Source organism: Psittacula echo, assembly GCF_963264785.1.
Source record: "Psittacula echo genome assembly, chromosome: 4".
NCBI classification, from domain to species: domain Eukaryota; kingdom Metazoa; phylum Chordata; class Aves; order Psittaciformes; family Psittacidae; genus Psittacula; species Psittacula echo.
This window is the reverse complement of record NC_137738.1, coordinates 122,102,897-122,129,867: the sequence shown is the minus strand read 5'-3', so window position 1 is coordinate 122,129,867 and position 26,971 is coordinate 122,102,897. Positions and strand designations below refer to the sequence as shown.

The 26,971-nt window shown below is 48.7% G+C and overlaps 1 protein-coding gene across 1 annotated transcript in view; it reads right to left on the bottom strand.

The window, feature by feature from the left end:
• Positions 1-26,971, bottom strand: part of RALGAPA2 (Ral GTPase activating protein catalytic subunit alpha 2) — a gene marked incomplete at its 3' end in the record, with an annotated part of 116,770 nt that overhangs the window by 53,175 nt on the left and 36,624 nt on the right. Inside the window, exons 17-35 of the mRNA XM_080615981.1 lie at positions 26,148-26,288; positions 24,030-24,167; positions 23,418-23,515; positions 21,194-21,284; positions 20,855-21,031; positions 19,266-19,459; positions 18,700-18,798; positions 18,277-18,432; positions 7,991-8,119; positions 6,565-6,693; positions 5,860-5,918; positions 5,472-5,580; positions 4,310-4,420; positions 3,904-3,972; positions 3,634-3,771; positions 2,996-3,179; positions 1,513-2,281; positions 1,137-1,208; positions 29-152 (exon numbers count right to left, since the gene is read on the bottom strand). Of these exons, the coding sequence (XP_080472107.1) occupies positions 29-152; positions 1,137-1,208; positions 1,513-2,281; positions 2,996-3,179; positions 3,634-3,771; positions 3,904-3,972; positions 4,310-4,420; positions 5,472-5,580; positions 5,860-5,918; positions 6,565-6,693; positions 7,991-8,119; positions 18,277-18,432; positions 18,700-18,798; positions 19,266-19,459; positions 20,855-21,031; positions 21,194-21,284; positions 23,418-23,515; positions 24,030-24,167; positions 26,148-26,288 (2,987 nt within the window). The remainder of the gene's footprint in view (positions 1-28; positions 153-1,136; positions 1,209-1,512; positions 2,282-2,995; positions 3,180-3,633; positions 3,772-3,903; positions 3,973-4,309; positions 4,421-5,471; positions 5,581-5,859; positions 5,919-6,564; positions 6,694-7,990; positions 8,120-18,276; positions 18,433-18,699; positions 18,799-19,265; positions 19,460-20,854; positions 21,032-21,193; positions 21,285-23,417; positions 23,516-24,029; positions 24,168-26,147; positions 26,289-26,971) is intronic.

Below are 26,971 nucleotides of genomic sequence, written 5' to 3'. Positions count from 1 at the left end.
GCTTGCCTAAATTCGTGACTATTATTACCTCCCAGCCCAGTCCAGCAACAAAATCTTCATAGGCCTGGCTTCCCCTTGCATTGGACAGGATGGAGCACTTGTCCTCTTGCCCCTCTGCAATGTAGAACACTGCAATCTTGTGGGTCTCCCGGCTGCAATGGGATACAAGAAACAAAACTTACACAAGCTATAGCTCAGAGTTATTTTTTAGACCACCTGCACTCAAAAGCAATGAGCAGGTGACCCCCGTTGGCTCTGCACGTCCCTCCCTTCCCTGCACACAAATACATCCCTCACTTCCAGCTGCAGAAGTAGGTTTTCCCCGGTGCTTTCCCCATGACCACAGTGCAGGTGCCGCAGCCGAGAGCAGAGCTGAGTGCAGCAGCAGCAGAACTGGTGACCAGGTCCCAATTAGAGGGTTAATCACATACATCTGTGCAGCCCTGCAAGGAGGTGCTGGCCCAGGTGTTAACGGGAGCTTAATGTGACCTACAGGATTTTAATTACAGGCTGATGATGTACGAGAAAGAAAAACCATTATTGACTTCCAGAGCCTGGGCTGAGCTGTACATGGTCAACAGGGACAGTTGCCTGCTTTGAAAACAACCTGGGTGGGTTTGGTATGGAAATCCTTGGGATAGCAGAAAACCAGGACTCTTCAATACTCCAGTTTCCCAAGGGCTGCATGTCATGTAATGAAGAATCAAACACAATATGCAGCACTCTGCTCTGCCACTGCCTGGCTTCAGAGTACTTCTATGGAGATCACCCCTTCGACTGCTGCCCCTGACACAGGGCTCGCCCTGCAGGAAACAGTCCTTTGTGTGAGCTGAGCCAAGGCCACAAGGTGTCTGGAGATTCTTCCTCCCTGCTCAGCTAACGAGAACAGGAAACAGGTTGTTGTGTCTTGGGATCTGCTACTGACTGGGAATGCTGTGTATCTGGTGCCAGTGAAGAGAGCTTGTCCATCCACACTCCAGAACCCCCAGAAACAAGCCATCCCTTTTCCATACAGATATTCATATTGCTAGCACATGCTAGAATAAGCAATACAGAAGCTTGGGTTTGGTGACTTCCCACTGTTCCTTGGGAAATGCTCCCCTTCCCAATGGTGCAGGCAGTAACCATTTGCCTACCACTGGCGGGAATCCAGGTTCTTCAGTTCTCGCAGCAGCTTTGAATTCTTCTTCAGAAGGTGAAAGCTCTTCCTATGAATATGTAAAACAGGAGTTGAAGGAAAACGCAGCACAGCACAGACACAGCATTTCCTCATTCAAATACCAAGAGAAGGGAATCAAATCAGCACGATGCAAATGGGGGTTTGTCATTACTCTTACTATAAGCAATCTACAAATGCTTATTTAAAAGAATCACTGAACCAGGTACATGCAGAAGTTCAAAATCCTGCTCTGACCACCACCCAGCTGTGTAGTTCTCAATTTAAGTGTGCACATGTTTGGGGGTAGAAGTGAGAAGAGGACCATAAACATGCTCTGAATCCTCTCTTCCTACCTTCTATCCCAGGAGTTCATTCCCAAGTCGTTTAGCAAGAGCCGACAGAAATAGAAGGAAGCCTGTGGCTCAACAGGACGTGGTTCTTCTTGGTGGGCCACCCTCATGCTGAGGTCTGAGCTGCACTGGAGGATGCACTGCTCCTCCTGGGCGCTCTGCCTTGTCAGCGCCTCGGTGAGTGCATGCTCCTGCTCGCAGCTCATGCCAAGGGGTGGCGGCGCCGGCTCGTTCAGCTTCCGCTGGGGATGCAGGAGGCACTCGGGACTGGTGGTACCAATCCTCTCCAGCAGCTGGTCCAGGGCATCTTCTCCCTCTTCCACCTGAGAAAGGTCTTTCTGGGAAATGAAGTGGTGCTGGGGGTTGCTGGAGACAACCAGCGCGCTCGCTGGGCTCTGCTGCGGGAGGCAGCCCTCCAGAGGCCCGTACAGTATCCTGCCATCCCAAGAGTACTTCCCTGAGATATCTCTGACTATTACCCTGACGTCCGAGGGGGCTGCTGGTGGCTCAGTGTCCGTCTTCTCCGTGGGGATTTGGAGGTAGGATATAAGAGTACTGTCATTGAACACAAAGAGCTGCAGGTTGGGGCTCCGGAAGACTTCCGAGGACAGCTCGGAGGACTCCACATAGGAGTTGTCGTGGTTCTCGCTGAGGAGGCTGTGCAGGATGGCAGGGCCTCCGCTGAGCGGGTAGTGGCTCAGGTGATTCACCAGGTGAGTCATGACCATCCGCGCCGTCAGAGGGATCAGCTCTAAATTCCTCCTCCTTTTTTCTAAAACAATGAAAACATCACAGATGGATGGGAGCAGCAGGAGCAATTCAAACACAGCATCGGCACGTTTCTGTTCCTATTGGAGAAGCTTGCCTTAGTTGTTAGAGAATCACAGGATGATTTGGGCTGGAAGGGGCCTTAAAACTCACCCAGCTCCAACCCCTGCCACGGGCAGGGACCCCTTCCACTGGAGCAGCTTGCTCCAAGCCCCTGTGTCCAACCTGGCCTTGAACACTGCCAGGGATGGGGCAGCCACAGCTTCTCTGGGCACCCTGGGCCAGCGCCTCAGCACCCTCACAGGGAAGAGCTTCTGCCTAAGAGCTCAGCTCAGTCTCCCCTGTTCTGGCAGGTTCAAGCCATTCCCCTTGGCCTGTCCCTACAGGCCCTTGTCCCAAGCCCCTCTCCAGGTTTCCTGCAGCCCCTTTAGGCACTGGAGCTGCTCTCAGGTCTCCCCTTCAGGAGCCTTCTCTTCTCCAGGCTGCCCCAGCCCAGCTCTCTCAGCCTGGCTCCAGAGCAGAGCTGCTCCAGCCCTCGCAGCATCTTTGTGACATTAAAACGATATTTTAATGTTTTTAACATTTCTGTTAAAACTAGAAGTACACGCACAAACCCAAAGGAAACAGCACGTTTTCCAGGAAGAGCTGTCCCCTGGGAAGCTCCATTCCCCAGCTGCTGAGGGCTGACGTGCAGGGCCTCACCACACTGAGCTCTTACCCTCGGCGACAGTGAGCAGGTTGCCCAGGTCTGTGGAGGAGTGGCACTGGGCTGGCTCCGAGCTCCTCACGTTGCCCAGCGGCAGGAACGGGTCGTAGTCGCTGGAGGAGAGGTCTGCCAGGCTGAGCACGTAGTGGCTCTGCTGGGTGTAGGTGCTGGAGCCATTCACACAGCAGTGCAGAACCTGCAGCACACAGGCATGGGCTGAGGAGCAATAATGGGGACACCGCAGCACCCCCTTACACACGTTCACTGCCAGCTTTACATGGTGAGAGCCAGGACATGCTACAAAGGACGCTCACGTCTAAATACTGTTTTCAAAAGAACACTCTTCATCAGCACTGATTCTGTACTGAACAGCTCCCTGCAGGACTCTTTGTATCTTAACAGCCCAGGTCAAGTCACTGAAATACTTCTGCAAAGATTATTGCCGGGGCTCACTGTTTTAAGCATTTTGCCTTTCTCTCCTCACCATCCTGTGTCTGTTCTAGCTCTCTGATCTCACCATCACGGTGCTTTGCATTCTGCACTTCTCATTTGGACAACTTCTGCTCACTGTGAGAATTCAGGACTTTGTTAAAAATGCTTCTGTGCCCAAGAGGATCTGTGAGAGAATCCCATTCATTCCTCAGACTCACTCTGTAAATGTAGTCCAGTAAAGGAGCTTTGGATGCATGTGGATCTTCAAGAGCACCAGCAGACACTGGCTCCAGCAGCATTTTCATGGGCAGTGCCATACACCAATCCAACAGGCAGAGCAGTAATGAAACTATGAACTGAATAAAATCATATAACACAGAATTTAGGTATATTCTATTAAATTCATCCAAACTTAAAGCAATTTAATTCAATAACCATCTCCAATAGCACACAGAAGGGACAGAGGCTGCTCTTTCCAGTCAACGTACCTTTTTATCTGCTTCCACTGAGGAGTATTCAGCGCTTGGCAAGAGGAAGGCAATAGTGGCCACGAGGATCTACATTGGAGCAGAATTTCATAAAGACATCTCACTTCTTTCAGTATAAAGACAGAGCATGAACTTCATTGGAACAGGGCATGAGAGAGGTTAAATTCTCTCAGGAGCATCTCACTGCCCTTATAAATCAATGTCCAAGGGAGACTACAAAGTTTTACCGAGCCTTTTGGAAATATATCGCTACAGATAAGAGAAGCACACTGGTTCTAGGACCAAGAGTTGTAGAGAGACAAAGCGAACATAAAGCCACAGTTAGAGCAGCTCGGGCAAGGAATGAGGGAATGAAGACAACTTTGCCCATGATTTCCACACAAACACTTGAAAGAACCTGTCTCACCTCAGCGATCTTTCTGGACAGGGAGGATTCGTACTTCTGAAGCTTTTGCCAGTAAGAAACCAGCAGCTGAAGAACATCACAGGCTACCTGAGCTACCAGTTTATTAGAGAACTGGAAGAGAAGAGGAGATTAGAATATAAATATCCACATAAAATATCCAGGTGTATTTCCTTCAGTTTTCCTGTATTTTAAATTATTGTGCATCCATATAACCATAAAAAACTGGTGATGTTGCAACAGCACATTGTCTGCACCGGGATAAGCCAGGTGTGACCTTATCTGTGTGATCTTAACTTGGCCTGTGGTGGGAAGGGTCTTTAGGTACAGAATCACAGGCTGGTTCTGCAAGTGTCTTGAACTGTTCTATAGGACACAAGAGGGACGTGGAGCTGTTGGAGCGAGTGCAGAGGAGGCCATGGAGATGCTGCGAGGGCTGGAGCAGCTCTGCTCTGGAGCCAGGCTGAGAGAGCTGGGCTGGGGCAGCCTGGAGAAGAGAAGGCTCCTGAAGGGGAGACCTTAGAGCAGCTCCAGTGCCTAAAGGGGCTGCAGGAAACCTGGAGAGGGGCTTGGGACAAGGGCCTGTAGGGACAGGCCAAGGGGAATGGCTTGAACCTGCCAGAACAGGGGAGACTGAGCTGAGCTCTTAGGCAGAAGCTCTTCCCTGTGAGGGTGCTGAGGTGCTGGCCCAGGGTGCCCAGAGAAGCTGTGGCTGCCCCATCCCTGGCAGTGTTCAAGGCCAGGTTGGACACAGGGGCTTGGAGCAAGCTGCTCCAGTGGAAGGGGTCCCTGCCCGTGGCCGGGGTTGGAGCTGGAGGAGCTTTAAGGTCCCTCCCACCCAAACCAGGCTGGGATTCTATGACCCTGCCAAGGGCCCCACTGAAGAACCATGCACAGACTCAGAACCATGCTCCCTGAAGATAAGGAGCTGCTAATGACAGGCAAAAGTTCAGAACTGGCAGATACCTTCCTGAGGACAGTTAATGCCGTCTCACTACAGCCTGCAGAAAGCCCCAGGCTGTGGTTTGCTCAGCAGCATCCTGTTGGGGCTTTAAGCAATGGAACAACAAACCAGCAGACTGGGCTCCACGTAATCAGCAACTACTTATCAAGTGAAACTACGCTTTTACATGATGCTGTCGAGTAGAGGCTGTCACAGCAGTACCTTCAGTGTCACACCTATGACATTGATTGCTTCCTTCACTTGGGGGTGGTTTGTGCACTGTGTCAGCTCTTCACATATCCACACTCCGAGGCCACAGATGGCTATGCACCTTTGGGAAAGGAAAAGCGCTTCTGTCAGAGGCTTTAGAAGAATATTTAGGGGAAAAAAAAGCAGACAGACATGATAAAGACATGATCTCTGCTTCCCCTCTGACACCACAGCTCAACACCTTCACGGCACAGAACGAACCTCATCTTCTAGGGCTAAAGAACCAATCTAAGCAGGATCAAACCACAAGGCAGTAGAAACAACTCAGCTGTACAAGCCCCAGAAATAAGTAGTGAGAAAGACTTTCCCATTTGCCCATGTGTTTTACTCAGTATTTTACCTTGCAGCTTCACTTGGCTCCTCTGTAGCATTCTTCAATAAAATATTTATGAGGTAACACTAAAATAACAAAACAAATTTGAATAAACATCTTTTTCATTTATGTACTTTAAATAAAGTTGTTTCATTTTGCCATAGCACCCTTTGGTGGGTCTCTGGGGTGGGCACGTGCCACTTTTCCCCTACAAGACTGTTGCTGTGAAAGTCAGCAAATGACAGAGCTTTCCATCCCTCAAGGCAATTCACATCTCCAGGTGTCCCACTGAAATCAGTGCTCAAGGTAAAACCATTCACACAAGATGATGGTTCTAGTACTGGAATTTTCTTAACATTTAATATAATACCAAAACTACCTCCCCTTCTGCACCCCCACATCTGTTACTGGACTAACGTACACAGATACCATGAATGGACACTTTAAATAATATCACCACCATCATTTAACGAATTGACCTGCAGCATCTGCCTGACAAACGTCGCATTTGATCGGAACCAGTTCACTCTCCTTGAAAATCAAATGCAATTGCAGGAGCTCAGCTTTGTCAATGTTAGGGTACCCATTAAACACAGCAATGCTTATCGAGTGAGTACAATGTAATGTGTGCAGCCGTGGGGGTCTGAGCACAACCATCAGCAGGCACGGAGCGATGGAGCAGGGAGAGCACATGAGGCCAGTGAAGGGTTTCCTGGTGGGTCTGGACGTTACCTTCACATCCGCAGTTCCCGCGATGACCTCGCCCGCTTCGGCAACGGGCCGCAGCAGTGGGATTTCTTGGTAGATATTTGGGAAGCAAACAAGAGAACCAAGGATGGTGAGAGCCTCCGAGCGGGGAGCCTGCCCAGGGGAAGCGAACACAGACACCCACTGAGCACATCCAGAGGTTAGGAAAATGACATCAGCTCTGAGGCCGTGTGTGTCACCATGAACACCAAGTGTGCTGTATTCCCACTGCAGCAGCGTCCTGAGGAACACATCCCTGTGGCTTTTCCTTTACAACTACAGCAAGGGCTGCATTAAAGCAGTGACTAACAAGCACTTACCTGCCCATGTCAGCTGCTGTGTTGCTCTGCTCTTTCTCTGAGCCTGAGCTTTGCCTCCAGCAGGGACCTGGCCCCACTTCTAAGCATGTTCTACATTTTTAATACCTCCTCTGTCATTACACAACCCAACCATCAGCGATTTAGCATCAACAAAAACCACAGAACAAGCTAAAGAAAAGCTGAGTGAGAGTTTTAAGCATTAATCCAGCACTACTATTAGCTGATCGTGGGACACAAGGGACAGCACAATGCACTCAAACTGACTGTATATGTGATAGAAGTGCATAGAGAGATTCCTACTTCAATAACACCATCAAAAGCAACATGGCATGAACTATAAATGCATGAACTGCTGCTATATCATCCTGTGTCCTGTTGAAAGTGCAATGCATGCTAAGTTTCATGGTTGTAGGAGAAATGGAAGGTGGTGGTGGTTTGGGCTCTTCCCCCATGGAAAGCTGGCTATTCATTTCTTACACTCTGAGCTCTGGATCAGTGATCGGGCTGACCAGGGGTTTTGATGTTCGATGACAGGATGATGGAGAAGGCACAGCCAGGCTCACTCTTCAGTTCTGCTGGGACAGGAAAGGGCTGTGTCCCTGCGCAGCCGCACCAAGGTCACGAGCAGCAGCAAAAGCGCTTGTCCAGAGGGGACAGGTAGGTCCCCCTGGGCGGGTGTTTCATAGACAAAGCTCTGCTGCTCTGCCAGCACTGCCAGACCTTCCCGCTTACTGTGGCACCCCACCACTGGTTTGCTGTTCTACTTCTCCTTCCCCACTCTCATTGTTTAGAGTCATGTTTCTGTTAGCGCTGATGCTCAGCACGAGATCCTGTACTGCCACAAGAGTCCGTACGTGCTCCCTGTGAGTAGCTAATGAGGCTCTGAAGTGCAAGCCTTGCCTTTAGCACAGAGGCGTGCTGCGGCCCCAGCGGGACCGCTCCTCACACGGTGCCTCTGATGAAACACGTCTGCACCAGGAGCATGCCAGTGCATCCAGGACCCCATGCTCAGCTGCCCCAGCACCGCCCCACACGGCACTGATGAGTCCATACACACCAGCCCCAGCAGCAGGCACTGGGTGGCCCCTCACCTCCAGCGTGTCCGCACTCAGCACCCGCGCCGCCGCTGTGATGAAGTCCCCGATAAGCATGGTAAAGCCAGGCAAGCCCAGGAAGAAAAACCATGGCGGGCAGTGCCTGATGACTGTGTTCAGGATATCCTGGAAGAGAAGGGGCCTGCTTCAGAACAAGGAAAACACAACAACAACAAAGGGCCAAAACCAAAAGGGAGAGGTGAGGCTGCACCTTGAATCCTGTGTCCAGTTCTGGGCCTCTCACTCAAGAGAGACATTGAGGTGCTGGAGCAGGGTCAGAGAAGGGCACCAGAGCTGGTGCAGGGCCTGGAGCCCAAGTGTGATGGGGAAGGGCTGAGGGACCTGGGGGGTTCAGTGTGGAGAAGAGAAGGCTCAGGGGGGACCTGATGGCTCCCTACAAGTGCCTGAGAGGAGGATGGAGCCAGGAGGGGCTGGGCTCTGCTCCCAAGGAACAAGGGATGGGACAAGAGGAACCGGCCTCAAGCTGCACCAGGGCAGGTTTAGATGGAGCTGAGGAACAATTCCTGCCCCAAAGGGTGCTCAGGCATTGGAACAGGCTGCCCAGGGCAGGGCTGCAGGCACCGTCCCTGCAAGGGTTCACACCCCGTGGAGACGAGGCCTCAGTGCCATGGGTTAGTGGTGGCCTTGGCAGGGCTGGGGTAAGGGTTGGACTGGGTGAGCTTGAAGGGCTTTTCCAACCTCATTGATTCTGTGATTGAACTTTGCAATTCACCAGTTCCACACTAATCATGGTGATAGATAATTCAGATCCCCACAGCTCTATGTAGAAACTGACCATCAGGTACCAGCCACTGCTTCCTGCTGATGTGCTTTGTGAGAAAAGCGCATTTTGTATTTTTATAATAGTTGTAATCTTACATCCCTGTTGGAAAAAGCCCAAACCAAACCCTCGTGTCTCTCTGTGCCTAAGCATAACTGTTCTCCTGTTAAATAAGACTTGAATCCAAAGGCATTAATCCATTTCAGATGAAGTATTACATCATTCCCAGTGAGTTATTCCCTAAAACCCCATTACCCAAACCTCTGTAGCCATGAACTCCCCAGGTGCCACAATGGGCTGTGGCTTTGCCCAGAGGAGCCTGGGCAGGAACCAATAGCAGGCGCCAACCACTGCCAGGCTGCTCCAGCATCCTGGGATCCTCCTGCTCTTCTGAACTGGCTGGGAAATACATTGAGGTGAAACGCACCGAGTGCCGGCAGCCAGCACGGTGCCACAGAAACCCACAGCGACCAGCTTATCCCAAGTCACTCTTCTGAATAACTACGACAGCAAATGCAGGTCAGCCTTGGGGAGAAGAGCTGCTGCTGAACTCCTGAAGAAGCAAAGGGGCTCTCCTGGGTTTTACAGGTAGCACTACACGTGTGAGAGCAGACCACCAACCCCAGCTCTGCTCTCACATTACCTGTGACACAGAACACATTCCAGAGCTGCGTTCCAGCTTTAATCCTTCCACACTTCAATTCTCCACAGTCTCTTCACATCAGAGCAAAGCTCTTCTATTTAAGATTCCTTTCCTACCGGGTTTCAGGAGGTTTAAACTTGGGCACAAAATCTCTATAATCCTTACATGGAACATTGCATTTGCTGAAGAACTGGAAAAAGCAATTTCTACATTATGTAGAAAATTAGGTTTTGTCTCAGTAAAATGTCAAAGAAAAGCTGCAAGGGAAAATCATTTCCAGTGTCCACCTTTTCTGGTGTTATGATGTGCTAAGGAAGGCTTGAACCTAACTTCAGTCCCAGAACATGCCCGTACATCAGAACCTAAAGAAGCCAAGCTCCCTTTGCTCTCCATGAAGATGAGCTTTTACACCACCGGTACTTTCTGAAGTCCCTGCTGAGCACCTGGGCAGAACCTGGTCAGTGCCCTGCTATGTATCCACAGCAGTGACAGCCCATGAAATAACTGGTGTGTATTTTCAGTAAGTAACACTGGTTTGTCACATAGTAGCAGATAATGCTTTCACTTTCCTGAATAAGCTAAATGCCACTCGAGTTAATGTTTAAACTGCTTTTAATCACTTCCTTTGATACATTTTAAAGTCAATATCAGTCAAGGCAAACATGCAAAGAGGGAGCAGATGGATGCAGCCGCTCGTAAAGTGGGAGATAAACTCGCCCTGGGCAGAACAAAGGACCCACCTTTCTAATGCAGGCTCTGATTGAGGCCCCGGCTCCCCGCAGCACCTGTAACCACCCACCCCAGGCAGGTAGGGGATGTGTGTGGGCTCTGCGAGGCTGTGCACCACCAGCAGCAGATGGGAGCACGCTGCTGTTGACACATGCCACAGTGAAAGGGCCTGGGCTAACCTGGCCTGGGAGGTACAAACAACGGCCTTTGCCCCTGTCCTTGCTCAGCCCCATCTGTTCACCACCACTGGAACAGGCATCGGCTTCGTGGGCTCCCAACAGTGGTCACTGCACAGGAAACAGGATGAAAGAGCAGCAGCAACACTGCTGCTTTCATACACTCATACCTGCGGGTGCACAGCGAACACAGCTTTAACAAACCCTGTGACAACAGATGCCAAAAAGCTGTGAGAATGAGGCCACACAGATATACTTGCTGTTTGTGAGATGGGCTGCCACTAAAGAAGTACATTGGTTTTCATAGTGAGAACCTTTCGGAAATTCCTTTGGAAAAGCTAAGGAAACAACCCTCACTTCCTCTGTTTTGTCCGGTAGCTTCAAAGCGATGGATTCCCAGCACAGGCTGTACACTGTGAGCTACAACACACACAACTATTGGAAGCTGACAAGGTGCAAGTGTGTAACAGCCCAGGCAAAACCGCATCCAGCCTGGTTCCCATCGGTTCCCACTGCCATCCTGGGCATTCCGGTAGAGATCCACGCTAGCCTGAGTGACTTCGTTTGAACTAACACAAGGCAGAGAGTGTCTGAGGTAACGCTGGTGTCCTGCTTGAGCTCAGACCCAGCAGCATGCACAGGGCAGAAGCTCCCCCTGGGATGGTGCTTTCAGGTAAAGCTGGGCCGGTTCCTCCCTTTCCCCACCAGGCACCACGTTTCCTGCTCACAGCTGAGTGCGGCTTCACGCAGCAGTTCAGGAGCACTATGAGCTCATCCAGGAGACCTGGGCTCATGAGAAAGAGTCCAAGGGAGAACATATGTCCTATCAGTGATAGCACAAAAATCAGGTAATTCAAACAGAGGCCGTTGTTTCCTCCCCTCCGAAGCGCTGCCCGGTACATGCAGACCCTGCTCTGCAGCTCGCAGCCTGGTAAATGAATCACTTTAATTGAATGCTATGTACACAGTAACTGGGAAAACACAAGCAATAAGAAAAGCATATGGTGATGGCAATAGAAATTGGTTTACTCATTCTGTGCCGTGTTGTTTCTTTACTTCTTTCATAATTGACCTTTAGAACGATAAACGTGTAAAATAATTTTGGTTTATTATGGCTCCAAACCTTTCAGCAATTACACAAAATGAAAATTTAAAAGGAAGTATTCATTCTGGAAGCATGGCCATTGTTTACATAATTGCACAGCTATAATTTAGCGTTCACGTTGTTGAAGACAAGTGAAAAAAAGGACCATTACGGACTATTTCCATTCAAAATGACGCTCTGTAGTGTTAAAAACGGGGAGGAGCGGAGAGAAGGGGGCAATCACACGCATGTCCTTCTCAAACGCATTAACCCTATAAGCAGCATGGTATTTCAGCATAGGTTAAGCTGGAAATCCAAATAATAAGGTCACAAACGTCCACTGAGTAAGTGAAAAACCAACGGATGGGGGTCACTGAGAGCTCAGTTACAAAAACACCCCTCCCCGCAGTGCCGCCAGGCTCCTGCACACTCCGGGTGTATCTGAACAGCCACCACCCGCCCCGCACGCTGCCGCCTTGGCACCCAGGGCACTCTGCTCCTCACCGAGCCTCAGGAGCCACTGAAATCCACAGCACGGCAAAGATCAGAACCTGAGACTGCAGCGCGGAGCCATTCGTCCTCCGACCCCATTGTAAAGGAACACGCGCTTCCATCCATCACCATTCCAGGTCTTCCTCCCTACCATCACCTTGTAGGTAAGAGTTACCTCGTCAAAAATTAAGTTGCAATAACAAGGTATGAAGTATTCTGACACCCTCGGGATTAGCCTGTCAGGAAAATCCATTTCAACCTGTCATTTAACCTCCAAAGAAGCTGTGTTTGCTGAAGTGTCTTGTGACTGGAATGCAACAGGGAGAGATATTACAAACCAGAAGAACAACGCATTTGTAAAACACGGGTAAGGTTACTCACTAGTGCTAAAGATGAGAGATTACTGTGTAAATCACCTGCTGGTAACTGCTCCTTCCCCTCTAAACTACATCAGAAAGCTCCCTCTTCTACAGCTGCATTACTAAGAGAACAGCCAAAGCCCTGTGCTGACAGAACTGCTCATATGCCCTCATGAGAGATCACACAAACATAGGAAAGGAGTTTTTAAAGAGCTTTTAAAGCTTCTCCTCCTTTACAGTACATTTGATATATCCACAGCCTCAGAGGGTTAGGGACATGCTTCAGACTGGAAGAACTGTTTTAAGTTCACACACACTGAGAGGGAAGAATTCAAATACCCATTTGCTATGGAGCTACGGTACCAACACCTCAGTTACTAGTCCATGGCATTGCTTGAGGAATCGAGCTGACTTTGTGTCATCACAGGGAGTGGCAGGACACTTCCAAGCCCTGGATCACAGGGAGCCAGGGAGGCACTTCTACCTACCTGCTGCATCAGCTTTCAGGATGCAGGAACACATGCAGAGGAGAAGAGGTTGTTTTGCACATCCCAAAACACGGCAAACGCAGCTAGTGCAGGTCCCAGTGAGCAGCTGCAGTGGCTGAGCAGTGTAGAAGCTGTTCACAGCCCCTTGTGTTGAATAAGAACTTCAAAGAAACATACAGCAGCTCACAAGTGCTTTTTGCTGAACTCCAGATCGATGTCAGTACAAACAGGTAGATAACATGGTAGATAACAGGTAGATAACATGGCTTCTCTCGTAGCAGCTCTACTGAGAAATGCTTCAGGTTTTAAAGCAGCCATCTCTGATGAAAGAGCTGCAGTCAGTGTTTCCTCACAAGCTTACCACATAGCTGCTGGAGCTTCCCTGCTGTAATCAGGGACAGCACATTTGAAACAGATGACGAGGCTTGTAGACAGGCACAACCTACATTAGTACATCACCATCTTTACTGGCAGAGTATTTCAGCTAAGTCACCCTTCTGCTACCAAAAGGCACAGAGCTAAAAGCATAGCTGTTAACTCCTCTGCCTGCAGCTGGCTGCATCCTGCACGGCCTGAAATCTAATCACCAGGACATCTGCCAGCTCCTTCGGTCCGGGCTTTGTGGGGTTTTTGCTTCCATGTTTAAAGTTTGCTCTGCCCTTAACACCACTCAACTAAAAGAAGCTCCCAGCGCAGGCTCCCTCCTTCGCTGTTAGCTGCCTTTCCATAGGGAATTTCTGAGGTCTGTGCTTTTTATTACGTTCATTAGTATCTGCTATAAGCATTCCATTCCAGAGGTCCTCTGTGAGCCTGTGGAACTGTACCTTTATTAAACTTATGTGTTAACACTCACTTTCAGACAACCTCTGACGACAGAGCAAAGCCTCAGTGGCACATGCTGTTGAGAGGTTACACAGAGCATCTTCACTGATGCCAAAGCCCTGGTAGCAGGCGGAGAGCTGCTAAAGAAGTGACACCAAACAGCTGTGGGGCTGACACTGAAAACCTGCCTCCAAGGCAAGCACATGAGTTGCACTGCGGTCTCTGCTCAAACTGGGAGTGGAAATGTAGAGGTAAGACAGTGCCACAGAAATCCACCACTAATTAGGATTATTTAAGTACCAAAAGCACCCGAACTGAGGAATCAGAACTATCCCAAGAGCTTTCTGAAGCTTTCCCCCTTTCTGAAGGGGGGTGAGTAGTGTCAGTAGTATTTTGGGATTATGTTCTGGTACGTTGGTTCTTCAGCAAAAGGAAGGAAGCTATGAAGCAAGGAGATGCTTATGGACTTCACAAAGCTAAAACCACTGCTTGCAGTAAGCACCCAGCAGCGCCAGGATAACAAACCGCCTTTTCTTTCCTGACTCAGTGTGTGCACTGCAGTACCAGATGTGGTTTTATTTAAAAAGCTTTATTTATAGTCCAAATTGAAAGACACGTGTGGGCACAATCATGGGCATGGGGGAGGGTGTTCACCAAGTAGCAGAAGGCAGCTATGCCTACTCAAACCACACCAGGCTCCCCTGGGACATAGGCTAAGATTCACACCCCAAAGCATGCCATGATTCTCCATAACCCAGACAAGGGACTAGGACAACGGGAGGTGACCTCCCTCCACTGCCCCACAGCAGGGCAGTGAACATCTGCACTCACTGTCCTGTAGATGGGAGGAAGGGAAGGTAGAGCCCCAGTGAACCTCACCCCTAAGGAGCTGCAGCAGAATGGCCACTGCTGGGAGCGGAGGAGGAGGAGACCCATCACCCCAGATGGTCACTTGGCCCCTGACCTGAGGCCCCTCCTTGAGCCAGGAGCAGTGACAGCACCAGCCTGGGCTCAGCCCCTTCTCCCACCTGAGGAGCTGATGCAACCACGGTGCAGAATTGTTCACCTGCCCTCAGAGACGGTTGTTGTCCGGGTGTTGCACACACAAACAGGCAGAGCTCATTACCCCGCGTGTCCTAATTGCTGCATCCTGCCCCGAGGGCCAGCGGAGCCCCGTGGAAAACACACCTCCCACCACACCTCCCACCACACCTCCCACCTCACCTTCCACCGCTCTTTTACACACCCCCGAGGCGGCCCCACTCGCTGAGATGCTACTGGATAATTCATAACCGTGTTCCAAATGGATCGGTTTGGTTTCCTGTCAGCACAAAGGGCTACACAACACAGCAGGAATTTTGTACCCTTAAGGGAGGAGTGGAAACAGAAACATATGGCAGAAAGGAACACTTGCAATGCTAACTAAATAAAATAACCAACTATGAACTATACCTAGTAGACTAAACTAACTGATAATCACATTCAGGTCAAAGGGGTTTCTGACTGTAACTTATGTAGTGACTCAAAACTCTTCAAACACAGCCAACGTGCTCTCCTGGGGTTTGTCCACATTCCTCCTGCTTTCCTCAGTAATTCTAAAGTTGCACTAGTGATATACACCGAAGGAAAACTGCTCCATGAGAACATCCCCCCAGCTCTCCCGTTTGTGTTCCTTAAGAGTGAGAAATTCATGCTTCTGCTTAGCACATATAAACATCTGTGCTAAAAGAATCTGCACCACAGCTTATTCTGGTGGGCAATGACTGGAATCCTCAAATTCTGCAGTGCTACAAAGAACAGGGATCTGTGTCCCAGCAATCCCTGTGCCCAGGACATCACTCCCTCTTTTAAAGAGGCTTATCAGGGAACAGCATGTCCCAAACCCCACAAAGTACAAAAATCACAGAACCTGTCCTTGCAGCAGGCAGTGCCCTCAGCATCCAAATTACTGGACCAGACTCAACACCCATCCAGCACCTTGAGGCGAATCACGGCCCATCCATGGCAGTGTTTGAGGCCAGGTTGGATGCAACCTGCTCTAGTGGAAGGTGCCCCTGTCCATGGTAGGGGTTGGGACTGGATGAGCTTTAAGGTCCTTTCCAACACAAACCAGTCTGGGGTTCTGTGATACTGGAAATACAGAAACAGGCACATGGATTGTGGTTTGTATCAATATGTTGCACAAGAATCCAAGCTCCCAAGCACCACGAGCTAATACCTCAACCAATTCCACAGCTAAGGAAAGCAAAACTGGAAGGACAGCAACACACGAGAAAACCTGTGGTCAAGTGTGCCACCAAGAGGCAAAAGCCGCAAAACAGAGTGAGACGAGGAGGAACAAAAGAGCAGCATCAGTGTGGAAAATAGCTGGGACAGCCTGGAAGGATGGGCAGCGCGGGGTCTGCCTTCACTGCGCGGTGTCCACCTCTCCATCCTCTTTCACTTGGGACTGGGGCTCTGCACAAGGAATGAAATCCAGTGCACACAGCAGAAAGAACTTAAAGCCTGTGGGACTGCTACTGACACCAAAGTGCAATGGACAGGGTAAAGAGCAGCTCAACAACAACCCGCTCACATTTCAGAAGTCCTCCAGTTTCTATGTAGGGATTGGCTCTCCAGGAAACCATCAGATTTGGAAAAAGCAGAGCACCCTCCAGCTTAGCAGAAAGGAGCTGCTGACACTTCTGAACCTGGCCATTTCATGGAAAGCTGTAGATGAAAACAAGTGAAGTCTTACAGGCACTGATACTGCCCATCCCTATGGCCTGTGCTGGCAGCCGCTGCTCTACTGATTCAGGGTCTTTGTGTTTTCAAATGTAAAAGCTAATTATTTTATTTACATTCAGCCTACATCAGGCTCTAACGTTTGGTGAGTTGTGGGCTTTATGTGACAGGATGTAATGCTGAGTGGTTCTTAACACTGAGGGGGTCTGATCACAGTGGATGTTAGCACACAGAGGGGTTTGTAGAGGAATGAAGTTACTGTGTTTACCAGGCAGTGTTAAACTGAAATCCGAATGGCATCAGGGGAATGAAAGAGCAACAAGCTGTTCGTTACCCCCAGGTTACACCCTGACAGTGCAGAGAGGGGAGTTTTTCTGTTTCAGCACTGGCCAGGACTTGGTTTTCCACCAGAAAACCATCTCCTTTCTACTCCTTTTTTCCCCCCTCCACTATCTATTTAAAGGCGGATTTTCGGAACGCCCTCACTTGTCAGGAGGGGAGCTGGGCCTCCCAGCGCCCCCGCCCGCTAACAACGGACTGTTCCCCTTTCCACCCCAGAAACAAGGGAGCCGGTGGGGCTCTCCCTGCAGGCACTCGGCAGAGCAGTGAGCGCCGCAGGGTTCCGAGGTGCCCTCTGCCGGCACCGGAGCTCGGCTCTGCCCGTGCTCTCCTGTAAGGAAGAAACCGCTCTCCTCCAGCTATGAAACCATGGATGTGCTTTTCCATATCCTCTATTTTGCTAAGAGTAACTCTCAGAGCTGTTATACGTATTCAGCCGTTTCTGCGGCCCAGTAATCTCCTTACACCTCAACAGATGAAGTCTCGACTTCATCTCCCACTGAATGCTTTATTAATGAGGCCAGCCCAGGGCACAGGGACCCGGACACAATTATCCTCAGCAGCAGAATGTTCTGGCAGCACCTCCTGGCTACAGTGGTAAGATAACCTTCTGTCTCAGCCCCCCTTGCAGCAGTCAGGAAGAGCTGGTATGTTAAACCTCCCCTGAAGGACTAATGCTGAAGGGCAAAAGTCTGGAGAGGACAACAGTAATGCTAATTTTGAGGAGGGTCTTGAACACAATGCACAGGGCATTCAAAGGGCGTGCTGAGAGCAGACACTGCTCCTAAGCTAACAGGAAGCTCTTCACAGCCCCTCCTTCACCCAAGATCATGTCTGGCATTTTACATTGTGCTAGAAGGTACAAGCATCCCTAAGGTGAGCTGTGATGTGGTTGTGACAGTGCATCACAAATACGTAGTTGTTAACTGGGGGAGCAATGAGAAACTTATGACTAAGTAATCTAAAAAGAGGTACAGACCAGGCTACATCAGACAATTTCACGCAACAAGCATCACAAAGCATTGCTTCCTTTCTGCTTCAGACTTCAAATACGAAAATCACAGAATCCCAGCCTGGTTTGGGTTGAAGGGACCTTGAAGCTCATCCAGCTCCAGCCCTTGCCACGGGCAGGGACCCCTTCCACTGGAGCAGCTTGCTCCAAGCCCCGGTGTCCAACCTGGCCTTGAACACTGCCAGGGATGGGGCAGCCACAGCTTCTCTGGGCACCCTGGGCCAGCGCCTCAGCACCCTCACAGGGAAGAGCTTCTGCCTAAGAGCTCATCTCAGTCTCCCCTGTTCTGGCAGGTTCAAGCCATTCCCCTTGGCCTGTCCCTACAGGCCCTTGTCCCAAGCCCCTCTCCAGGTTTCCTGCAGCCCCTTTAGGCACTGGAGCTGCTCTCAGGTCTCCCCTTCAGGAGCCTTCTCTTCTCCAGGCTGCCCCAGCCCAGCTCTCTCAGCCTGGCTCCAGAGCAGAGCTGCTCCAGCCCTCGCAGCATCTCCGTGGCCTCCTCTGCACTCGCTCCAGCAGCTCCACGTCCCTCTTGTGCTGCTGCCCCAGAGCCCCAGCACAAGAACTGTACCACAGAAAACAGACATCTCCATCAGTACACAACAGTAAATTCACTTTTATCAGGGAAAGCTTGTACCTGGTCTTCACTTGTCAAGCCAAGGTGCATCACAAAATAGAAGTGAACCAGGAAATCAGAGTTAGGCAGAACATCTTGTCGCCTTGTCATCATGGCACAGATGAGCCTGTATGCCTGCAGCTTGCCTTCCTTGTACTCACTTGGCAGGGTGGTTGCCTGTAATGAGCAAAATCCTTGTATTAGTGCTTTTTTTTTCTCAGATAGCCAGCGAATGCAAACCTGCATCTCCAGCAGATTCTGCACAAAGCAAAGCTGTTCCCTGTATTTGCTACAAGAGATTCAAGTCCAAACAGCCTCCGGAGGGTACTCATCCTCTTAGCAGCAGTGGCTGCAACCATTAACAGTAACACAACTGAACATACACACATTCAGTACTGATAGAGGAGACAACACCAACGCGTGAGAAGTTTAGAAACCACTTACCTTGAACAACCAAGATGCAAATATCCTGAGAGGAGGAATGAGGACAGGAGGAGAGGGAGTAGACTGATTGTCCACACTTATAGCGAGGTTGTCCCGAATCTAGGGCAGTTTAAAAGAGAAGAGTCAATAAAATTGATGGCTTGCTTTATTTCACATTCACTTTCTCATTTTAGGTTGGTTTAGTTATTTTGAGGTACTACATTCTGCACTACAAGAGTTCCTACTTCAGCCAAAACTACCAGGAAGGCTCTTCCTTCTACATAGCTTCCCCATGTCCTAAGCAAATGTTGCCCTTTCAGGTCACAGCATGGGCTTTTGCACCAATATTCTGTTCTATACCTCTATTTTCTTTGCCACTGTTTCCTCACCCCATATAAATTAACTGCCTAAATTCTCTTATCATTGAACAGGAGGACACCTACTGGAAACGAAACACAATTAGCCTTCCTGACAAGAGAATCCTCCAAATCCCATGCTTTTGTTCCAGATGCTAATACTAAATCATATTTAATAATTTTTAAACAACAGAAAAACCAGCTCAGTAAGAGCAAGCACCATCCACGTACCTTTGCAAGTTTGTACCACAGCTCATAGAGATACCCAAACACTTTTGCATGAATTTTAGGTGACTTTATATTGTTGACGTCTCCAAGAATTCCCAAGATCCTCCTCCATAACACGGCAGCAGAATCAGGATGCCAACCAATGAGGCTTCCACCAGCAATTATACTGCAGTCATCGGCAAGGAACTCACTGCTGTCTGGAAATCCAACACAGGTCCATTGCCATGAATCAGAAATGCAGCATCAGCATAAAGCGGGTCAGTAAACCAGGAAAACTGCTCCTTTTAACCATTTTCCACCTCTGAAGTTCTCCCTCTCTCCAAATCACCCCTCTCTTTTTCATTGCTCAAGCTAGCACACGGTTCAAAACTAAAACACAGCAGAAAGTGTGGGCTCATGGGCCATCCACGCAGAGGTGATACAGCCTCAGAGCAGCTTACATCAGACTGCCCTCCTCAACATTAGGTTTGTTTTACCAGGAGTTCCAAATGGAACATTCATGCAGTCAGAGATATTTATTCAACCTGTAACTGGCTAACAGGTAACATTTCATCATTTAGTTACAACCCCCCTGGCACGGGCAGGGGCTGCTTTAGTGGAAGGTGTCCCTGCCCATGGAAGGGGTTGGAACTGGATGAGCTTTAAGGTCCCTTCCAACCCAAACCAGTCTGGGATTCCATGATTCTGTGATTTCTATTTCTAAAAGCCCTTTCTCTTTTAAGATCACACAGTATAAAATGACCTGGAAATGCAAGTGAACAAAGGCCCTAAGAGGTATGCACTGCTAGTGATGAACAGCATGCTTGGACATCCTCATTTATGCAGGAACTGTTCCTGAGATTGCGGTACTCAAACTGAGCAGGAGAGCAGGGGGCTGTGAAGACCACCAGGACGATGGATTTGTCTGCTGGGACAGTACGAGCAGAATTCCATATTGAAGTGGAATTGTTGCTGACAAGAGCCTACTCTCAGTGCAGCGAGAGCCACGCAGCAGCCTGTCTGCAGGCACAACCAGCCCCAGGGGGCTCCCTGCAGTGCTCAGCACCCGAGGGTTGCGGGAGCAGCGCAGGAACCCTCTACACAGGCAGAGGGAAGTACCCTCTGCCAGGACCCAAAGAGGGTCAGCAAAGTGAAAGCCATTCTAGACACCTTCATGTTCATGTGAACTGATTTCTTTAAAAAGCTTTTGGGATATTTTGTTTTGTTTTTTTTGCTTGGCTTGTACCTTTCTGCTAAAAAATAAATCTTATTCACTTTACATAGAAATTAAATTAATTTACTGGGCATTAGTGGCACAGGCTCAGAGAGCACATGTGATCACCTGTCACAACTCAGCTGATGAGTAGTGATTTGACACAGAAAGCAACCCCATTATTTTCAACTGTGTGATCCTTTTCTGTACCACAGTTTCCTGGCACCCAGTTCAGCTTCGGATTATCCAAATTCTTAAACTCTGGGCATTGAAAACTCATTTTTGAATGAGCATCATGAAAGGAACATGATAAATGAAACATACTTTTTATAAGCAAACTGAACTGTGTGAAGTCCTTTGGGAGATCACAGTGTAGAACATGTTCCCTGCAGTGCAGTACCTGTCAGGTTTGCGGTGTCCGAGGGGCTAAGCTGAAGCCAGCGAGGGGCATCAGCATCCACACAAACATCTGCTGAGGCATTCGCCTCAGGGTCATCTTCAGAAGCTTGCCAGGGGATGAGGGCAATCTCCACCTCGTTGTTGTAGCCAATGGACGTGTCACTGCTGACGCTCTCACCTGCAGCAGGAAGGGCATTAACCAGGTCACAAACCCTGTTTGTAACAACTACATTAGCAAAGCACCATGAGAAAAGTGGCCACTACATCTGCAACAAGACAGAATCTGACACTGACTCCAGCTGCTACACTTCAGAAAAAGGCTGTGTGTCTTGGAACTCACTTTTTTCTCTCTCTCTGCAATTCCCATGGGATTGCTGCCAGTCTGCCCTCAAATCCAACTCAGCTGTGCTGCTGCTTCTTCGGACTGGTACCTTCGGAGAAACACATTCATCTCACTTTATTACAGTTCTGAGAACCACATCATGTTTTAGCAAATCTGAGATACATACACAGTTACTAGGAATCAGTTATAACCCAGATAAGATATTTCAATTAATATTTAGACTACCCAAATATCTCTAAATTACTTAAGGGAACCAATAGGAGAAGTTTAGATTGGATATAAGGAAGAAATTCTTTACTGTGAGCGTGGTGAGGCACTGGAATGGGTTGCCCAGGGAGGTTGTGAATGCTCCATCCTTGGCGGTGTTCAAGGCCAGGTTGGATGAGGCCTTGGGTGCCATGGTTTAGTGTGAGGTGTCCCTGCCCATGGCAGGGGGGTTGGAACTGGATGATCTTAAGGTCCTTTCCAACCCTAACTATTCTATGATTCCGATTCTATGCTTATGCTTTCAGTTTCAGCCTTTATCCTCCCTTCCTTAGGCTCAGTTTTCATACCAACAAGCAGGACATTTTATCTAATTTTTTTCCACAAATCTGAAATGAATCAACACAGAAAAGTATCAAAAATCTTCCAGGAAGGAATCTGCATCATCTCTTCTGTCAGAGCATTATCCTGCTGCAAGACGACTCAGGAAAAGATGCCCCATCCTTTGTTCACCTCCTCCTCCTTCACCAGATGTGTTTAGAGATACTTGCTGAAAACTCTTCAGACCATTTTCTTCTTCTACACAACACTGCTCTGTCCCTGCATATCACTGGTTTTCTTTACATCTGGCAGGTCACCTTCCACTTCACATCTCCATGACACCTGTAATGGCAGAACTTAACTCCTGTCCAACACCAAGCCCCTCGGGGCACACTGGATCTAACTGCTGAAGGAACCTCTACTCTCAAGAGTAGAAAAATTGAAATTCTTCAATTCGGGTAATATTTGTGACATTCCATTTTGAGATTTGCAGTTATTATTATTACTATTTTTAAATAAATGTATACATCTCTTAAAGCAATTTCTGACCCCCTGGCCAGACATTAATCCGTTCATTCTTTCTGCCTAAATCTGAGGAATTCTTGCCCCCAAAGAGACATCTGGCTTTACGAATCATTATGGCGTTATCTAACACTGCAGCTGGAGAGACCTGCCCATCACTCCCAGGCAATGCCTGCTGGCCTGCACTGCCTGCCAGGCTGCAGTGCTCTCCCTGCGCTGGTGACTGGCTCCCAGTGCTGGTGGTGGGCTGCGACCTGAGCTCCGGCTGGTTCACGCGGTACCTCAGCAAGTTACACAGTGAGTACATGGCCAAAGCCCAGCTCCCGCTTGCAGAGAGCGTGGAGGAGCCCTCCGGCAGCAGCCTGGCAGCACCAGCCTGGGAGTGCTCTGTAACAGGTTCATGTCTCATTGCCCCCCGCCCCGAGCTCACTTCTCACCCTCTCCCCTCCACCACGCACAGCAGACGGGGGTTTCCTCCCTCTCTGAGACACTTGGCTACTCCCAAAGCAATGAATGAAAGCACCCTGCAGAAAATGGCTCCTCCTTTCTAGAGCAATTACTGGCACTTCCAAGTCTAGACATATGGGAGAGCCACGGTCCAAAGATGAGATTCAGCTTGAAGCCCTCCATGCCACACTGCATTACACTTCCACAGGGATGCTCAGCCCCAGCCATCATTATTTCTGCCATTTATTCCAAAGTTGCATTAAAAATTTATGAAGCTTTCCTGTCCTGATGGCAACTTGCGCAACCCTCTGCAGTACACAGCTGGTGACACAAATGGTGCTGGAGGAGAGCACTTCCCCCAGTACTTTAAACCATGAAACATTTATTCCAGTGCACTCTAGCTCTGTAATAGCCATGAATTATTTACACTTTAAAAGTTATTAACTTCTTGTTTATATTTAATATAAAAAGCACAGAAGTCTTGCATAAACCTGCAATACAGGCATCACCTCAGCCTGCAGAAACAGCTGACAAGATGGGGAGAGGCAGAATGCTCACATCACCCAACAAGCAAGCAGCTACAGCACAATTCCAGGCTCCAAACTAGAGATGTGATTCGTGGCTTTTCACACTGGCAGCTGCTGGAGTTTCTAAACACTAAACCCACCTCATTAGAAATGAAACATTATCAGGCTCTCATCAATGGTTACTTCCTGTTTTGCCTTACTTGCTCAGCTTCATGCTCCTTCTTTGCGCATCCCTTATTATCCTGAACACATCTGGAGTCTGCAGAAGTGGAATTATGAGAAGTTCCAGCCTTTTTACCTAGAAATTTTGGAAAGCAAACAAGAAATACAGACATTTGTGGGACCAAAGTACATAGCACAGCACACGAGCACTTCAGTTACATTTACATGTCACTTGTGTCTATAGCTCAGGGAAGTAATACATTACAACAGACCACAAGGTGCTTTGGAAGATCCTTCATGAGCATAACCTACATGATGGAACAGCAGAGTTGTTCTCTTGAAGACAAAATTTAAATGCAAGCCAGATTAAACGAAATAAATGTCAAGAGTCACACATAAAATGCACACATTTAAAGGTTTCTTTGTTCACTGCCTTGCTTTATAAAGGTCGTGTCCTGCATTTGGGTCTGTAACTTCTTACCAACAGTTATTTCAACAAGACGCCAACGATATATTTACTGAGAAACCAAGATAAAGACACATCTTGGAACAGGGCTGGAAAGCAAAGCCGGTAAGAGCAGCACTTATGGGGCTGGACAAGGCTCCACACTTCCTCTTCAGAGGTGCAGCATCGCTGTGGTCTGAATTACCTTGGAGAAAATCAGGTGGGAACTGCTCTGTGATGTCCGAGGTGCTGCTGCTCCGAGTCAGCTGCTGCTCCTGCTCTGCAAACAGGCCCGAGGCTTCTGCTCCTGCTGGATTTTCCAGCTGCTGAGATTCTTCCACTTCTGGTGATTGAACACAGAACATTCGCACAGCTCAGAATGACGCACTCGTGTGAACTCCTTACCTAAGGCAGCTACACGAGACTTTCCGTATCTATTCAAGTACATTCAAACTTCCCAAGTTCCACAGCTGGAATGTCCCTCTCAGTTACAGAGTTATCATTTAGGTTTTATACACTATCCTTAGACAACTGTAAAGTTTAGAGAGAGGTGTAGGAGCAGTGCCAGTGGTGAAAGGGCTATAAAAGGGACAGAAATGGCTTTGGGGTTCAGAGTGCATGAGGAAGGGTGGGAGCCATGGGAACAAAGCTGGTTTTCAGCGCTAGAGCCCCGCACTAGGCCCTGCTCCTGGAAACAGGACAGAGGAGAAGCTGCAACACTGCTAGAGATGGAGAGTGCGGGACACGGCTGTGCTGACTGACCTGTGCTTGAGGAGGGGAGGGGGACAATAGAAAAGGCAACAATTCAGACAGGGTAAAAGCGATCTGAGGTTTCTGAGGGAAACTGCATCCTGCAGCTTTTTGTTGTAACTGCAAATGAGAAATCAAAAGAGAAGAGAAAGGGACATGAAAATTCAAGTGAGAAAGTGAACTGACAGAGTGGGGAAGGAGCAACCTGCACCAAGTGTAATGCTGAAACTCTTAATGAACATTGTGTGTGCTTTAGAGAAGTACCTCACAAGTGCCCATGCACAAACCCCAACTGCTCTGGCTTGTACTGACCTCACAGCGTCACCCCAACTGCACTGACCTCACAGCATCACTGCTGCCTCAAGCGCCTTGCAGAAAGTGATAAAATCAAATAACAAATTCAATTCAGCAACTGGCACCACTTCAGCTCCAACCCTGCTTAGGGCTCGAGTCAGAAACCCCTCCCAGGAGGTGAAATGCAGGAGGGGACAAAGTCACTGTCAGAGGTTTCCCAGCCGAAAGCAGAGAGAAAGGACAGCCTGCTCAGAGGATGAGCAAGCTGGCTGCTCCACCAGCTCCCCTGGCTAGGGGCAGGATGAGTGCCCTCCAGCCAAGCACTCTGTGCTCCTCGCTTTTACTCAGCTGTGGCTGGGCACCAGCACAGAGCTTAGCTCAGGAGGTGCATGCTTAGGGCTCGCTCCAGCTTCAGTTGCCACAATAACAAGTCCCACTCCTTGGGAACTCCAAGGTTTACTGCACTTGAGCAGAAATACACCCACTTAAGTCTAAATAACACTAAACGCCCAAATCTGGACTGCTGCCTTTAGTGTTTGCTTCCCTTACCCTTAGCATATTGGGTCCGCACTAAATTAAAACTTTAACAACTGCTTGGAAACCTTCCATAAATCAAGTGATAAAAAGTGTAAGCATGAATAAAAGGATTTCTTTATTAAGAAAGGAACCATGATTCATGGTCATCTTTAATATTCAAATGAACAAAACTTGCATTGCTTGCAGTACTGCAAACCTTTGAGAGAAATCAAACACTACCCCAGAACTAAGAGGCACAGACAAAACTTTTACATTTGCTTCTGGGATCAATAGTTACAGAAAGAATTCCATGGAAGGAAAAAGGCCACGTTTATAAGCCTGGATTTGTAACCGTGTAACAGAGTGAAGGAGATTTTTCTGTTAAGCAGCTCAACCAGCCGCATTTCTCTGCCTATTTTGCTTGCACCAGCTCACACCTTCAAGCAGTCTCTGCAGTAGCTCTTCAGTGACCCTTACCGTCTGACACTGAACCCAGCGCCAGGGTAACAAAAAGCTACAAGTAGCCACTGTTTGCACCCTCTGTAACTGTGAAAAAGGACAAGTTATGCTCCCATTAAACTTGCTCATCTCTTAACGGCTACCACTATTAGTTAACACCATGTTTTGAACAGCTTTGATGCGTGAGAAACCAAACCAGGGCAACACATCTCATTCCACACCACTAAAGACAGAAGGGGAACAGACAGACAGCAGTTTCAAATATAAAGAACATTTATATAAAAGGTGATTTCAAGTACAGTACCTGACAGTCTGTGAGAACAAGAAGTGTAAGAGATACCAGGTAAGAGAGAGCTCACAGTGTGAAGCAGGAGAGGGACGCTTTTAGTAGCTGGCAAAGCCTCATAAAGGTGCACACAGTTGCTGATAGACTGGCTGCGCTTGGCTTTCAGGGAGAAATAAAGCAAGAATTAGGTCAGAAACAGGAAGGAAATATTTGGTATTCTGAATGTTGTGATACAATGAAACACAACAATTTGGGGGGAAAAAATGACACCATTAAGCCCAGAAGTTTTTCCTATGAGCTCTAAGTCAATAATGTGCAACTGGCTCTCACCCACTGAGAGTGCAACAACCAGTGATTCCTGAATCACAGCAGTTCTACCACAGGGAATATTTCATTCTGACAGTGCACAAGTCCTGCCTCCGGGCTGATTTTTTGACTTTATCCTCTTTTCTTTGCCCCAAAGTATCTGTAGCAGAACATACAGCTCAAAAATAAAGACTGGAAAACTTGCTGAAACTGATCTGAAGACAGAGCTGCCTCTGGTTTGGCTTGTGAAACTCTGCATCCCAGCTCCAGGCTGGGTAAAGCCCAAGCACCCTGCTCTGAGCAGACCTGCTCTGAGCTGGAGGTTAGACTTGAAAAGCCCTTGATGATCAACACCTCCAGGTCCTCTCAACCGCTCTGGCGAGCAGAGATATCTCTTCCCTAGAGAGAACTAGGGGAGAAATGCTGTGGCAGAAGAAACAGCGAGCCCCCACTGGAACACAAATAGGAACTCGCTGGATTTGAAAGTAAAACAGACACAAAGAATGACTGACTCCATTGACAAAATGTTTTGTGAT